The 17,102-nt window shown below is 43.4% G+C and overlaps 2 protein-coding genes and 1 pseudogene across 6 annotated transcripts in view; all 3 read right to left on the bottom strand.

Moving 5' to 3' along the window:
• Positions 1 to 5,499: 5,499 nt before the first annotated feature.
• LOC119194790 (leucine-rich alpha-2-glycoprotein-like) lies at positions 5,500 to 6,809 on the bottom strand (annotated as a pseudogene).
• A 478-nt stretch (positions 6,810 to 7,287) lies between these two features.
• LOC119194789 (leucine-rich alpha-2-glycoprotein-like) lies at positions 7,288 to 8,849 on the bottom strand. Its single transcript, XM_037449173.2, has 2 exons — positions 8,600 to 8,849; positions 7,288 to 8,433 (listed from the first exon to the last, which is right to left on the bottom strand). The coding sequence occupies exon 2, from the start codon at positions 8,429 to 8,431 to the stop codon at positions 7,439 to 7,441; it is 993 nt and encodes a 330-aa protein (XP_037305070.1). The 5' UTR covers positions 8,432 to 8,433; positions 8,600 to 8,849; the 3' UTR covers positions 7,288 to 7,438.
• Positions 8,850 to 10,617: 1,768 nt separating this feature from the next.
• Positions 10,618 to 17,102, bottom strand: part of LOC119194788 (rho-associated protein kinase 2-like) — a 29,350-nt gene continuing 22,865 nt past the window's right edge. For 2 of the 5 annotated variants that reach the window (XM_037449170.2, XM_062559464.1), the window contains 2 exons: positions 11,727 to 11,858; positions 10,618 to 10,878 (listed from right to left, as the gene is read on the bottom strand). In XM_037449170.2, the coding sequence (XP_037305067.2) occupies positions 11,771 to 11,858 (88 nt within the window). In that variant the 3' untranslated portion in view covers positions 10,618 to 10,878; positions 11,727 to 11,770. Of the gene's footprint in view, positions 10,879 to 11,726; positions 11,859 to 12,075; positions 12,180 to 17,102 lie in introns of all 5 variants that reach the window. The other 3 variants (XR_005114167.2, XM_037449169.2, XM_037449171.2) reach the window with 3 other exon arrangements.

The following is a 17,102-nucleotide window of genomic DNA, read 5'->3' as shown; positions in this document are numbered from 1 at the left end:
GGCATTAAATTGCATGACAATAATTGCATGGATTAAGTATTCAACACAATAGCAGAAAAGGATGATACATCGAACTCACTCAACTCGGCTGGAAAAAGACTATTCTCTCAGCATTGCTTTTAGGGGTTTACATGAGAATATTCAGTCAACCAGCTCAAAATAGTGCAGTTTCATTAGAAAAACTAATGGAAATATACTGATCCTTTGATGGTGAAGTTTTTGCTGGAACAAGCGTATAGAGCACACACGGGAAATGTGACTGCAAATGCAATACGAAGCAAGTGATTTGCTTGTAAAAGAATCCTGGAGATGCAAAATGGTGATAATCGTTCCTAAAGTACGGTCCCAGAAGACATAATAACCCTGGGCATGTATCATTTTGCTGTACCTTTCAACTTAAGATAACATAGAAGAAATGGAGAGTTCAATACTGCCTTTAGTCTCAGCGTGAGCTCAATATGTTGTGAAGTTATACCTTCAATTTATTCAGCCTGTTATCTGAGTTTCTCTTTAAGTTGCCTTTCATGTAAAACATGACTGAGTGGCTGTGGGCCATTGCAGCTGGATGTTCAGCCTAAAGGGGTAATGTGGTATTTAATGAAGTACCTGCCCTCTACCAGTCCTCTGCTGCTGGAAGAATAATGCTGGAAAATCCATGTTCATGACATACACTCACAAAAGGATGTTCATGAAGTCATTATTATAGTTATATCTTGAAGATGTTGTTGTTGCTGGAACCTACTATGGAGCCACTATTTAGTGATTATCTTGCACGGGATCATTTATTTCAGCTTTTGAGCCACGGACCAACATAAATCATGAAGACAGAGTGTTTGCTGCTAGTTTTCTTGGTGTAGGTTTTGCCCCAATATTGATGCCTCAAAACGTTCAACATACGGATGTATTTTCCCTGAGCCAATTTATTAGAAATATACATAACTGCAGGATCCCTGCAATGAATTAGAAAGGTTACTGACTAAAACCCAAACTCATTAGAAGTACTTTCCAGAGTGAATCCCTCAGGAAAGTAATGTGAAATCCCTTCTTTAGATATCACAGTCTTTCAGGCAGAGCCCCCCCAGTGTATACTCAACCCTCATTTAACAAACATGAATATGTAAATGAAAAGTCGGAATCCTGATGTATTTATTCAAGTCAGTTCCCTGTAATGTATAATGTTGTGTTGCTTGAATTGTTTTTGAGTGTCTTTCTTATATTGTGTTGCCATGCTTCACGCTTTGCTTTAATTCGCCCTTGGCCTGTTTGAAATAACACCATTCGCATTCTGCCAAGCACAGTCTCCAGATGAACTTGGGCTTTGCAAGTTGTGTCCACTAACGGCTTAGAATAACTTATTCAAAGCTAAAGATTTTAAAGCTGCCTTAGTTTCTTCAATCAATTCATTTATTTAAAAGGTCATCAAAATGTACACATAAAATAAAGAAATGCCTCTCCTATGAACCATTGCCTGCATAAGAAAAAGCTATTACTGGGCCGGCTTATTATCTCAGTATCTTCATGTCCTTCACTGATGGTCCTTACTTTGAAAATTGGCTTACAAAGGGAAAATTTCACTGCATCAGGCATATTGTAGTGGCCCTGTGTCACTTTGCTGATAAATGTATGGACATCTAATTAAGGAAATTCGCATGGAGGGACCAAAGCCCACACGGATTGATTGGGCCTGCTGGTCGATACACATGCCACCGCTGATTGTCTCATCCAAAAACAATGATGTTTTATGGAGTGGAACGTCCGTGTCCCGCAGTGGCTCGCTAAGATTATTACATTCAATTCGATCTGCGGGTTTTCAAAATACGAGAAGAAGATTCATTTCTGTCACAGAATCACTGACTCAGCCGTGCGCCTCCTGTGCCAAATTGTTTTGCATGATTGTAATCTCAGCGTTGAGCATCATTGGCTAATGTGACACTCGAAATAAAGTTTTTCCGGCTTTTCGGCAGGAATTAAGTTCAATACCACTTTCATGGTAAAGGTAAATGGACTTGTACAGAGCTTTTCTAGTCTTTTGACCACTCAAAGCGCTTTAACATGAAATCATTCACCCATTCATACACTAATGACAGGACCTACCATACACAGTGGCACCTGCCCATCAGTAACTAACATTCACACACACTGTAGTCGCAGCTACAGGAGCAATGCTGGGATTAAGTGTCTTCCCCAAGGACACATCGACAGGCGGGTGAGCCGGGCCTGGGATCAGACCGCCAACGCTCTGATTGGAGGACGGCCGCGCTCCCCACTCACCCACAGTCCCCCATGTCTCAGTTCACTATGAAGCTCCAGCCAGTAGCCAATTAGCTTAGATCTGTCCAAAGCCTGGCTCCCTCCAAATGGCACAAAGCACCTCTGTCAGGAAACCAGAGGTCAGATCAGAAGGTTATAGGCAGAAGCCGACCCAGCTTATCTCCTGTAATACAGCAAATAGGTTTTTTACATATTCCCTATAATGCATTGATTCTTGAGCTGTAGAGGTGCTGGTTGCTTGTCAAAGGAACGAACCAATGACTTAATATATCTGTACATTTAGCTCTGAGTGCCTCTCTGTCTTCATCTGACATGTGATCTCCCTCCGTGACCGCAGCCTTGTTTTTACATGCTTACAGTTTTCCTCCGTTTAGCTTCACGCTGACCAACACAACAGCAGGTGGAAGGTCTGTTGCGTGCACATAAAGCTCCTGAGGACACCCGCAGCCCAGATAACACGGCATGTGAGCTCCGTGTGTCAGTGAGCCAACATTCAAAAGGATATGAGCAGTCAGGGAAAAATGGTCACGTCCTTGTCTCTGCTGCTTGGGGGTAATTAAACTCCCTCTGCCCCGTTGGTCACCTGCGTGGGTCACTGTTGGTGATCACAATTGGAAAGTGGAAAGCCGGAGATCAAGCTGCCATCTCTGGAGAGACGAATTACAGAGGAGAACCCACAACAACCAGTGGTGGCTGGTGTATTTAGCAGAGGGATTTCTCCTCTCCCAGCAGTCTGAGATCAAAGCTGCATGAAGGGTACAGTGTGCAGTTGGATTTTACATAGTAATTAGAGAGGGTGGAGGTGTAAAGTTAGATAGAACGGGGGTAGTTGGGGGTGGAGTAAAGGATCTGCCAGTACTTATTTATTTTTTTAAAAGGAGCTACGAGCAAGTCGAAGGGTTATCAAAGCTGTTGCTCGTATCAGGGAGTGCGGATAAAAATTCACAGATGGGGCTCCCGTCTGTGTGCAGATCTTCAAGAAATCCCATCGCACTGAAAAGTTCAAGCCTCGGGGGTTTAAAGTAGCTGTTAGGAAACTAGATATGACTGTATCACAAAGATCATTAAAGTAACAGGCGGCGTTGCGGCAAAGTAACATCTATTGACGAGTAAATATACTCAACACAGCTACAACGTCTACTAAGTGCAGGACAGAGACTTGTCCATCCTCCTGCCTGTTGGTTACTCACTTTCCTCTCATGAAAACTTTTACTTTTCATAAAGCAAACGAGTCCGTACAGCCTATTTCCGGTGGGAGCAGAGCCGTTTACAACAACTGGTCACACAGTCTGGAAAGGGGCCTCAATTTTCTGTGTAAATAACGAGATAATGCACCGAGGCAACGGCAGATTTCTTTCCCCATTATTATGTTGTCAAGGACATTGGGGATTTATGAGGGGGACAGGGAGAACACGCATGCATGTAGAATCATGATTAGAAAATGGAGGCGACCTGGTCCTGAACCTGCACAGGTTTGAGTCACCAACAAAATCTTGTCATTTCCCAGTAGAACCGTGGAAAGGTCAGAGTGTTTTACTGTTGTTAAGTGCTTGCATCATAATGGCATCACGCGTCTTAAGGCAGCCACGATGTGACTCTTTCTCACCCACCTACACGGAAGCTTCTAATGAGTCCAGCTTTTCTTACTTCGGCCGAAAAAACACACATCGGTAGGTAAAAATAATTCAGACAGCTCTCATCCCAACTGTCCTTTAAATACTAGGCCACAAACGTTCCTAAGCAAAACAAAACCATAGCCCCAAGAAGTGTTAAAACAGATCAAGCCACGACATGTCATTTTCCAAATGGACTATTAATGTTCTTCATGAGGCTGCCGCAGGGAGGGGATCATATCCCACTTAGGATCATTGCACTCCTGGATAAATTCAAAAGATACGTTTCAAAAGACCAGAAAGAAATTCTTTCTACATGAAAATGTTCCATTGAGTATCATCCGCCGTCTATTTGAGCAGATTCACAGCGCCTCCAAACAGCACCTGAGCAGACGTCATCCCTTTATTTCTCTTCCATGGTCAAAGCTCTGTTAGTCTTAAACTGACCCAAGGTAGCAGCAAAAATGTCATGCAATTAGCGCACTATTTGTTGCTAATGAGCAAACTATCAAGCTCTCCGTTACTTCAACACCAAGAAAGAAAGGCCACAGGCATTTTGAAGGATGTGACTGTGACCTTTTTCTATTACGGCGTCAGCCAGTCAGTCATTATTAGAAGAGCAGTCTCCTCCACACGTATCAGGAGATAGAAGCCTCATCTTCATTTCATCAAAAAATTATACACTTACAAACATTGGAGATTCGCAGGAGCAGATGGAGATTTCTTGCTGCAGAAGGGCAGATGGAGGAGAGTGCCTTTGTGTACTTTTCCCGAAAAACAAAAATGTCCGTCGAGAGGGAAATTTGTACCAGCACTTCCTCAACCTTTAACCTCCAGGACACAATTCAGCGAGGCAAAATGAAAACCAAACCTTTGAAGATTTCACTCCCTCTCCTTGCGAACAAGGTTTAATTTGCCTTGAGGAAGAAATGTGTTATATTTTATTGTAGTAATACATTTGATTTTGGGCTGCACTCCCTGTGATCAAGGCTCGAGGACATGGGTGTGTGGGCACACACGATATGCACACATTATACGCATTACACCCAGAAGTAAGTGAAACCTAAGGAAACCGAGAGATATTTAAACACACCCAGCAGAGGTCAGCTGGAAGACTCTGCCGTTGCGCCGCCCACGCACTCCCACATGCTCCACATCATTAAAAACAAACAATGCTGCATTCTGCGATGCATCCGACACCCTTGTGAGGCATTGTCTGTCGGAGTAAGATTTCACTACGCAGAAATTCAGAGAACCTCAAGAAATGTTACATTGATTTTCTGCAATTCCGCGTCACCGCTCTAAATCTCAGCTTTTGGACTGTGCTCTTAAGGGAGTATGGAAAACAGCTAGTTTGAATACTACCACTTTGAGGCTTAGGTGCCTCACAGATCAAGATCAACAAATCTACAACACACATTAGATTCCCATCATAACACGCCTTGGCCAGGGATTTGTTAAGTACATTTTTTTTTTTTTTAAATGACCCGGACTGACCTGTCTGTTCAGCTCATTGCTCTGAAAATGTATTGAGTGTCTTACGCCACCCAGTGGGCTGGACAGCATATGAACAAGGAGACATCATGAGAGGAGCACAACAAAAGGATGAATCATAGCGTTTTATTTCAGTAAAAAAAAATCCTTATTCGTCATCATTTTAGTGCTGTAGATACAAGTTTTAAATGTTTCCCAAGTCCCCATCACAGATTTTACAGTCCCAGCTCACTGCCAGTTAAAGACACCACTTGTCTGCGTATAAGAGCTTCAGGCAACGCGCATGTCACCTCCTCCAAGAAGAGGACATTTTGAGGACAAACAGCCAGCCACTTCCACAGATACTCCATCTTCTCATCGCAAACCCAGGGGTTTCCTCTTAACAGAGTCTGGAAGGAGGATTTTCTGTCATCCAGAAACCCAGAGGGGATTCGCTGCAGCTGATTCCCATTGAGCAGCAGAAGTTGGAGGTGCTGCAGACCCTGGAGGAGAGTCCCCGGCAGCGTTCGGAGCTGATTATCCTGCAGGAACAATTGAGATAGTTTCAGGTTGTGGGCGAAGATTGTGGGTTTCAAGGAGCTTAAGTTGTTACCAGCCAGATTCAGTGTCTCTAGGCGGGGCAGGTTCCTCAGGGATTCGGGTGGGAGGTCCTGCAGATAGTTGTCACTGAAGTCCAGATTCTCCAGACGGGGCATCTTCTGAAGAAGTGCGGCGGGTACAACCGCCAGGCGGTTCCCAGACAAATCCAACCAGGTGACGCTACTGTTGCCAGAAAACAATTCAGCATCAGCTTTTTCGATCAGGTTATCCTTCAGCACCAGACCACAAAGGGAGTCATGGCTGAAGACGTTGGAAGGAAGAGAAACCAGCTGATTCCCTGTCAGATCCAACTTCTCCAAGTGGGGAACGTTGGCCAGCACGTCGGAGGGAAGGCTTTTCAGGTTGTTGTGATACAGCTGGAGGTTTTTCAGGAGGGGCACGGCGCTCAAATGGCTTGCCGCGACGCTGCCGAGGTTGGTGGACTGAACGGACAGCCGAGTGGTGTTGGAAGGTAAACCCTCCGCGGGGGAAATGTGCCAGGGCGCTTTGGCCGCACACCACCTCCGTACTGGAAGGGGTCGAGGAACAGGAGCACAGATCCGGGCAAGAGTGGGAGCATTCAGCCAGTGCAGTGAGAGTCAGGAGCACCCGCAAGTTCATTGTTAGAGCACTGCATGAAGGAAAGGGTACACGGGAGAGGGGGGGTTAGAGACATATATCACAAGAAATTAAAATCAGTTAGTTACAAGTCAACCTACCTGAGAGGCATTCCAGAAATGCTTGGTTTCGCACGGCGTTGAGTGTGTTTGTCCTCCCCGGTGAATCAGGACAAAATGTTGCAATGGGCAAACAAAACCGAGCAAACAAACCAACTCATGAACCAGTGAGTGGTTACTTCTTTCTGTGCTTTCCAAATATGAAAAACGCAAATCAATATTTTTATGCAATGGAAAAATTGGTAAAAATGGGAACGATTTTGTAAATCGTTGATAGGCAGAAATAGTCTCATTTCGGAAATCTGAATGAATCAGGAATTTAATTAATCACATTTATATGATTGGCAAATATGCTTATTTGATTATTCCTTCTGCGAGTTAGATAAGAATATTGAGACCACTGTCACAGTGTTCAATTCCAGATGAAGCCTCAGGCTGAAGCGAATTAGCTTACCTGAGCAAAAGGCTGGAAGCAGTTAGCCTGGCTCAGTCCAAAATGCTGCATATATGCATCTGTGAGCTGTGAGAATTATAATATGCTCACACATTTTTGTTTTCAAGCCTTAAAAAGTGATCATCTTTGGTTTTAAGAGGTACTATGCTGTGCTGGTAGATGGATTTGTTACTTTAAATTAAAGACGGAGAACACGGATATTATTGTATACTGTCTTTACTCATACACATTTTTATTCATACATTCACATTACATTAACAAAAGAGAATTTAGTGATTATCAAGTACGATAGACACACGCTGAACAGGGTATATCACCATGTCAGTTATCCAGTATGAGGATGGAAGACATTAAGACTGAAGGTCGCTTTCTCCTAGTGACATCAGTGAGCGCCCCACCAGAGACGGGGGTCCGGCACACAGGACGGTCTCTGGCAGGAAGACCTTGTTCTTGTTCTTCTGGAGCCACCTCCAGAGGTACTTCGCCTTCCTATTACACAGCCAGGGGTTGGAGGTCAGGTCCAGCCCGTCCTCGTCCAGGGAGCTCAGAGGATCAAGCAAACCCGCCGGGATGTGGCTCAGCTGGTTTTCATCCAGACTCAGGACCTTGAGCTCAGTGAGCTCCTGAAAAAGATTTTGGGGGAGTGAGCCGAGGTCATTCCGAGAGAGGAACAGGTAGGTGAGGTTACGGCTGCCCTGAAGAACAGACGCATCCAGGTCGCGTAGCTTGTTGTCACGCAGGTTCAACCTCTCCAGTTTGGTCAGATTGCCCAGGGAATTTGCAGAGAGCAGCTCCAGACGGTTATCGGCGAGCTCCAGGTTCTCCAGGTGGGGCAGCTTCTGCAGCAGCGCCGTCGGCACCTCCGTCAAGCGGTTCCCGGATGCGTCCAACCAGGTGATGCTGCTGTTTTCGGGTAGCCACTCGGCATCGGCTGCTTCAAAGGCGTTATCCTTCAGCACCAGGCTGCGGAGCGGCGCGTGGTCGAAAACATGCGCGGGCAGGTCAGACAGTCGGTTCCCTGTGAGATCCAGAGTGCTGAGGTGAGGGACACCTCGGAGGAGATGAGCGGAAAGGCTGTGCAGGTGGTTGTCGTACAGGTGGAGCCCCTGCAGCAGGGGAGTGGCGTTCAGCTGCTCCTCGGAGATGGAGGTGATGTTGGTGGACTGGATGGTCAGCAGGGTGGTGTGAGGCGAGAGACCCTCCGAGGGGTACTCTGTCAGAGGGACCTGATTACAGACCACCTCGGCTCTCCTCTGGTAGCACCTGCAGAGTGGCGGGCAGGACAGAGCGCCACGGCACAGATGTGCCAGGAAGAGAAAAGCGAGGACGCACCAGGACGTCATTACTAGAAGAAGAGGCAGAGTCAGGGATGAGGAAAAGAGAACACCCGTGCAAAACATCACATGTGAAATTATATTTGTACACTCGAGGGTCAGCACCACGAGTAGGAAGGTCAAATCGGTTTTCCTGCACACAAAGTTCATTACTTGAATTTATCAAATAAAACTTACTATTTTCTTGTCGGAGGTGTAGCAGGCAGACTTGTCCTCTCGTCAGATTCAACAGTGGTCACTTGCAAATGAGTCGTTTGGGGAGCAGAATCCCTGATTCTAATCATTAGTTATTGAGTAAACAAGGACCTTCTGACTACACTGTCATCCGCCAAGGACAGGCAGTTGGAACAGACTGCACACAAACTCAAATCCTAAAAATCTTATAATAGTGTTACAGTTCTTCTAGAAACTGCCGATTCCAAAATAGGATGTAGAGGTATGCAGCATGTATTCATGTGAGTTAATAGACTACAATTCCGATGGTTTGTCATTGTCGAGTAATAAATTAAGTTAGATGTTGACATTATTTTGCACTTTGGATTTTTTTTAGCAATGGGGAAGGAGGGGCTTGTTAGAAAGGGGGAACATGCATGATAAGCAATTCAAAATGAGATGGATTTAAAAAAATAATTTTATCATCTTTAGAAAAGCTGCTCATGCCACAGAATGTTAAAATTAAGTTGCCAAGTTATATAGCATATATTATATAGGAAATACTGAAAAATAAATGCCTAATTTACATTAAAAATGTGTTTGTATGTATTAATGCCTACTCATATAAAAGTTTATGCTCCATTGCGAGTAGCTTCCACACTGATAAGCATTTTGTTCCAAGTCATATTCAAATTAAAATATATTTTTTAAATAGCAATTTACTCTTGTAGCTGGTTGAGTTGCATTTTAAAAACATAATGCTAAGTGTAAACATAATAACATACTCTGATCAAGTTTTGGATTTAAAGCTTTGGATAGAACTGCGGATCTTCTGATTAAATGAAAGTAAATGTACTTAGATCCACCGCTGACAAGACATGTGTATAATGATATATCATTTATTACACATGCATTAATGTGCAAGTACTGAAAAACTGTAAAGAAATGCAGTGAAGAGATCAGTTCCTTCTGAGTTGTGGTGAGGTAGAAGTCTAACGTTGCATTAATTGGAAATACTTTAAGTAGAAGTAACCCAAATGCATCTTCTGCACACTCGACACCAAATGCAAAAACATCCTTTTTAGAAACAGAAATTAAAAGACGAGAGGAATGAATGCCAAATCTTGATGAGAAGGAGAAGGCCGCGTGCTCCCCATCCGTCCGTCGGTGCAGCAGGTTTCATGGTTATTTAACCGGAACATAGCGTCTCACAACTGATGGACGGATGGATGCGACCCGCAGTGTGAAATATGATTCTAGCAGATGGGCAGCATGGTGAACCAGTACATTATGTATGAAGAGTGCCAGCTGGCTTAAGGCTGTTCTGAAAGATTTATTTCAGCCGAGCCCACTCACTCCACATGCACTCGAGATAGACTTATTCTCTTATAGTTCCAATCGTCTCCTGGAATGAGTCAGATGTAACACCTCTGAAGCATCACTACAATATTCCTGTAACATTTGTGTTCATAATGTCGATGTTGTGACATCACTTTAGTATTACTATAAAGTGTAGCCTACTGTACAATATCTAATGAGTATACCTGAAGATCTCACCAATAAAACACTGAACACCCAGTTGTCTTACTCTTGATGAATTTTCTACATTTTACTAGAAAGTGAATAATTCAAACTCCAGATGCCGTTTTTTTATATTGATGCAAATCCTACATTTTGAATTTTAATAAACAATGAAAGAAACATGAATTATCAACTTTATGGGTCAGAGAATTTATTGAAATCTCTCATGAATGTCAAGAAGACCCATTGCTTGTCAGATTCACATTGTTCAGTCTTATGTTGTAACAGATCTATGTGTAATAAACTGTATTCATTTTAAAGACAAGAATATACGATCAAATGTTCTGCTGACTGATCTAATACTGAGATAGATTGTGTTACAATACACACAGACCTCTTGATCCGATACACAAATGTTCACACACACACACACACACGCTCAACACCTCACGAACAAATACATGTGAGTCACTGCCTCTGACAGAATAAAAGGCCCACAATTATTTTTCATGATGGTTATACAACAAGGCAGTTTTAATCACAGTGTAGTGTTATTGTCGTTTGGATTAAGTCTCCCTCTAATATGAATACTCAGTTTCTTCTTAAAATGACCGAGGCAGCACCAGTTTTTGACTGCAAGTTTCCATTAATGTTTCGGTCCATGGTTAGTGTTTTTTTTTTTTTTTTTTTTAAAAGCAGTAACACATGAAGGCACTGGTTCCAGACAGCATTCATTAATCCACAAGGATGAAAAGACACATCTTTGATCAGCCAGCCATCAACTGCGGAGAGAGAAAGAGAACAGGATGAAAACCTAGGACACGACCAAACGAATGGCTGGACTTCAAAAAAAGGCACACCCACACAAAGTCCACACCGAACGAGGAAGCTATCTGATAAACACACAATGCATGAGGGAAACGCAAAAAACAACTGCCAAAAAAAAAAATAGATGTGGGAATAACTTCCGCCTGTGTGTCTGCAAGAGGTGAAATATTAAAGCGCATTTTACACTTGTCTGCTTATTTGCCTAAAGTTGGTAGAGAAAATTGATGGATCTCATGTCTTTGAAGAAGGTGAAGATCCACCCAGCAGACCTTTAGCTCAGCTTAGCATGAAGAGTGGAGGGGCAAAGATTTGTCTGATTGAACTGGTGATGGAGTAGAGTGATGCGCTGATAGCTTCAAGGATGGTGGTTCAAATCCCACCTGCTCCATGTGCCATGTCGATGTGTCCCTGAGCAAGACACCTGACCCCTAATTGCTCCCCAGGCCAAAGTCGCTTTGGATAAGAGCATCTGCTAAATGACATGTAATGTAACTAGAGTGGTGAAGGGGATGCTTTTTGATCATTTTGGACAGAACCAGGTTCAGGCTCGTCGATGCAGAAACGTACCGACACGAGAACAGTATAGTTGCTATACTGCCTCTAATAAGTTACTTCTGGCAAACATGCAGACCAAGATTTACCCTATTTTCACTTGTTTTGTTCAATAAGCACGTGAAGAAATCAACCGTCAAAACCATTCTTGTTGCAACAATGTTGTTCAAACACTAAGTTAGTTTTCCACTCCACTGAACTTTAAAATAAAAAATCACACAAAAACATGCCTAACTAAATGCAAACCCACACGTAGGGGTCCAGTTACCCTCCATACCCCCTCTTTTACTTCCGTCAGAACATATCATCATCATCATCATCATCATCATTATCGCCTTCATCGAACGGCCAACTCCAGTCTTTGAGGCCAAACTCAAGCAATCTGAAACGGTATCAAGTAGGCGGTTCATCTTGGGGGTCAAAGGCCTTTCATGCTTCATAACTTCCGGGTCAACGTAGGTTCAGCAGGGGGCAGCGTCGATCCACGAGCCGTTAATCAAGAGAGCGAATGCCGCTGGGCCGTTATGGTGACGCCAGTGTTAATGGACACAGCAGCGCCGCATACTGGATGGGCGGGACAGGCGCAACAAGCTACTTACAGTCTCCCAGCACGAGAGACGCTAGAATGGTGGGGTCAGAGGTGAGAGGTCAGGGGAGGACGATGGGGGTCAGAGGTGAAAGGTCAGTGGAGGATGATACGGAGTGTTGGCGCACATTTAAGTTGTTTTGTACTCGTGGTTTCCGGCGTGCTGTTTGTGTCTTAAACTAAAAATAACTTACTTTCAAACTTCTTAACTTAACGTCGGATATGTCAATCCATTTATTTATATAACGAAAAGAAAAACAAACAATTCGGTTCACAATCCGCCGTGCCTCACGGTCAAAAGTTATCTGCCTCGCTGTGCGCCACACCTGCACTAATTAGCCCTGGTGTTAAATAGGCTGGTGGCAAAAACAGCGCCATCCCATTGCAGTATTCAGAATGGCTCCAACACAACCGGCCCCTAATTGTTCATGACACTTCAAGACATGACAATTATAAACAATTCATGTATGGAGACATTCATACAACGAAACTTACGTTTGCAAACAAAAATAATAAACAAACAAACAAATTGACCCTCTTTTGGTGCGTTTGTTTTACTTTTACATTGACTGCTCTACCAATAGTCCTAATTTTGTCACTGGCCTTTCAATTACATTTGTTTTGGTTTTGATTTGCACAGATCTAACTATGCCTGATTTGTCTGGAAAGGCTTTAATAATCCTTCCAATCATCCAAGAATTTCGTGGTGCTGTAGCATCTGCAATCAAAACAATATCTCCTTCCAAAAGATTACGTTGTGTTTTGTTCCACTTTTGTCTTTCCTGTAGCGTTGCAAGATACTCTTTCGTCCACCTTTTCCAGAACAAATCTGAAAGATATTGAGCCTGTTTCCATCTTCGTCTTACGTACTGGTCCTTTTGATCAAACAGACCTGGAGGCAAAACTGGTTTTCTTTTCAAAGTAAGAAGATGATTAGGTGTTAGTGGCTCTAAATCATTAGGATCCTCTGAAACTCTCGTAATTGGTCGGTCATTCAAGATTGCTTCGGCTTCGCATAAGACTGTGACTAACGTTTCATCAGTTAGAGTCTGTAGATGTAAAACAGATACCAAGACCTTCCTGACCAGTCTGATCATGCTTTCCCAAGCACCGCCATGATGGGAAGCTGCAGGTGGGTTGAACGTCCACTTGATATTGTCATGAATTAAAGCCTTCTCAATTGATCTGTGGTTTAATTCTGCAATTGCTCTTTTTAGTTCCTTTTCTGCACCGGTGAAATTTGTGCCATTGTCTGAGCGAAAGTGTGCCACGGGTCCTCTCCGGCATATGAATCGACGAATAGCACTGATGCAGGAGTCTGTGTCTAACGAGTGTGCCACTTCTAAATGAATTGCCCTGCTGGCCATGCATGTAAAGATAACCCCATAACGTTTCACATAAGAACGTCCTTGTTTTACTTCAATAGGCCCAAAATAGTCCACTCCCACATTAGTAAATGGAGGCAAGTCTGGAGTAATCCTCTCGTTGGGGAGATCCGACATTTTTTGGTCACACAATTTTCCTTGGTGACGTCTGCAAAAAGGACAACTTGACAAGATTTTCCTTGCCGCTGCATTGGCATGAGTTACCCAGAACCTTTCTCTCAATTTGGAAAGGATGTAATTTCTCCCACCGTGTCTTGTCTGTTCATGAATATGTTTAAGAATTAACATGGAGATGTGCTGATCTTTACACAGGATGACTGGATGTTTGCTCTCTTCGGGCATTGCAGTCCTGGACAATCTTCCACCAACTCTTACCAGTCCTTCCTCTAAGACAGGATTCAGCTTGTAGATAGGGCTACACCCTTTAACAGGTTTTCCTGTCTTTAGTGCACAAATCTCAGTGTCAAATCTTTCCCTCTGACAGAACTGAAGGATAGCATTTTCTGCTGCTAATAGATCCTCCGTTGATACACCTTCTCGTTTCAATGACTTTCTGGCTTCCAACATTTTTCTGTCAACATCAAGATTAGCCATTCCATCTTTCACCAGTTGCTTCCTTCTTTGACTCAACTCCAATAGAGTCCCTTTGACCAACAGCAACCATGCAACTGCGACTTTCAACCTTTTCCAGTCAGAGAAATAGGTGATGAGTTGGCTGGTTGCATTATCCTCTTGAATGGTTATTGCGTTTGTGGAGATTTCCACTTTGACCTCTGGATCCTCCTCCTCCAATGTGGACTCCACTTCGTACTGTAACCATGTTTCTCTTGCTCTCCACAGGAATTCCGGACCCGATAGCCATGTTTTGCTGTTCAAAAGCTTATGGACTGTCAGTCCTCTAGATGCGTCATCTGCAGGATTTTGTTTTGTGTGAACATAGCGCCACTGCGCTGGCTCTGAAGATTCCCTAATGATGGCTACTCTGTTGGCCACAAATGTTCGAAACCTTTTGTTTTCATTGCTGATGTACTTTAAGACTGTAGTACTATCAGTCCAGAAACAGGATTCTGACAAAGAAAGCTGTAACTCTGATTTTACCATCCTGTCCACTCGAACAGCCAAAACGGCAGCAGTGAGTTCCAAACGAGGAATGGTTACGGGTTTAAGAGGTGTTACTCTGGACTTTCCAAGAAGAAAGGAAATATGAACATGACCTGCTTTGTTCTGCAACCTTAGGTAAGTTACCGTACCATATCCCCTTTCGCTGGCATCGGCAAAGTGATGCAACTGGGCGTGGACTGGTGTTCCAAAGTCATGTGGTTTCAAGCACCTACTCACTCGGAACTCTGAGATCTCTTTCAGGTCAGTTAACCACTTTATCCACTGCTGTTTTAAGATTTGTGGAACTTCTTCATCCCAGCCATAGTTCCTTTTGCACAACTCTTGTAATATGTGCTTGGCTGGAAGAAGGACTGGCGCAACGTACCCTAAGGGATCGTACACTGCACTAGTGACTGATAAGATCCCTCGCCGTGTTTGCATCCGTTCCTTGCAGTTTACATGGAAGTTAAACTTGTCATTTTCCAGACACCAATGTAGCCCCAGTGCTCTTTCCACCGGAAGTTCGTCTATGTCCAAATTTAGTTCACTCACACTTTGAGAATGTTCTTTCTCAGGAATTGTTTCAAGGACTTTGCGACTGCTACTTATCCACTGTGTAAGATGAAACCCTCCTTTCTGGCAAAGTTCAGTCAGGTCCTGCACAATCTGTACTGCTTTCTGCGCAGACGGTGAGCTTTTCAGACAATCGTCCACATAGAAATTTTTATATACCGTGTCAATCACTTCATCCGAAAATCCATTCCGACTGTCGTCTGCTGTCTTCCTTAGAGCATAACATGCACAACTAGGCGACGACACTGCTCCAAAGAGATGTACAGTCATTCTATATTCTTCAACTTGCTTGTGCAGATCTCCATTAGGCCACCACAGGAACCTTAGAAAGTCTTTGTCTTCATCGGCCACTCTAACTTGATAGAACATAGACTTCACATCAGACATAAAAGCAACTGGTTCTTGTCTGAATCGTAGAAACACTCCTATTAAGGAACTTGTAAGGTTCGGACCCTGCAGAAGTTGTTCGTTCAAAGAAGTTCCTTTAAACTTAGCTCCACAGTCGAAGACAACTCGCAACTTGCCCTTCCTTGGGTGATATACGCCATGATGAGGTATATAGAACAGGTTATCTTCTCCACAACGCAACTCATCCTGTGGTACCATTTCTGCATAGCCACTGCTGATGACATTTTCAAGAAAGCTTGTGTATTCTTGGTGGAATTTCTCATTTCTTTCCATTTTCCTTCTTAGTCCAATGAGGCGCTGTTGAGCAATACAACGGTTGTTTGGCAGAGTTACCTCTTGGGCTTTAAATGGCAGCTTTAAACTGTAATGTCCGTCCTTTAACTTTACAGATTGATCCATTATTTTAATGAATCTTGCCTCTTGCCTTGACATTTCTTCATTGTCGTCGGCGATTTTCTCATTGAAGTCACTTTGGTACTGCTTCTCCAATAACAGCTGAAGTGATTCTACAGATAATCTGTTTACAGAAACAGAAGGATAGCCAATGCCGTTCCTATTGTCTTTAGAATCCTTTCCTAAGCCATTGATCACCCACCCTAATAGGGTTTTAACAGCAAAAGGACCCTCACCTTGGCTATTCACAATTTCCCATGGTTCTAGCAACTTTGAAGCATTAGTACCTATTAATAACTCCACGGTAGCATCAATTTCAGGGATTTCAATGTGATCAAGGTAAGGCCACTGTGATATGTCCTCTGGTTTCATGATGTTTGCTGTGTCAACTGGCATCTTTTTCTGTGTGTAAACATTTGGAAGACTGTAGTACCTTGTTCCATTAAGGCTAGCTACTTCAAGTCCATTCACAATGTATGTTGACACTGATGTCTTTGGGCTCATCGTTAACAAACCTATTTTGGACTTTGTTCCAGTAAGATTAAGTCTACGCATAAGAGCTTCAGAGCAGAATGTGGATGTCGAGCCATTGTCCAGAAAAGCATAAGTCTGAATGACCTTGTTGCCCTTTTGTGCTTTTACCTGAACTGGCAGGATGGAGAGCATTCCACTACCACCGGCCCCGGTCTGGCTCCCAAATGTCTGAGCTGACACAAGCGTATGGTTTACAGCTGGTTTAGGTTCCTTGGGATAGATGCCACTGCTGTTCATCGATTTGTCCACTTGTTTGACGTGAATGTGTAAAGCTGTTGGATGGCTCTGTTTGCATTTTGCACAGGTTTTCCGCTTATCGCAATTTTTGCTCAAATGCCCAATGTTGAGACACCCAAAACATACTCCTTTTTCCTTTAAGAAGTTGATCTTTTCACGATGTTTATTTTTTGCAAGTCGTTGACATTCATCCAGACTGTGATCTTGCAAACAGAATAAACAATTGATGCCGATGTTGCTCTCCCTGTGTTTACCTTCCTGTGTGTCCCTGCGTTGCACGTTGCTAACAGCACAGACGTTTGTAGCAAAGTTACCTTGCTTCGACCTAGACTTGGCTGTATACACATCCCTTTTAACCTGCCTCTCTCTTTCAGTAGTTTGAATATCACCAAAAATAGGATCAGACAAG

Source organism: Pungitius pungitius, chromosome 20 (genome assembly GCF_949316345.1).
Source record: "Pungitius pungitius chromosome 20, fPunPun2.1, whole genome shotgun sequence".
Taxonomy (NCBI): Eukaryota; Metazoa; Chordata; class Actinopteri; order Perciformes; family Gasterosteidae; genus Pungitius; species Pungitius pungitius.
Note: the sequence above shows the minus strand (reverse complement) of the source record. Positions and strands in the feature narration are given on the sequence as shown.

What these genes read in the sequence shown, in the direction of transcription:
- LOC119194789 (XM_037449173.2), bottom strand. Translation starts at nt 8,431, where the DNA reads ATGACGTCCTGGTGCGTCCTCGCTTTTCTCTTCCTGGCACATCTGTGC.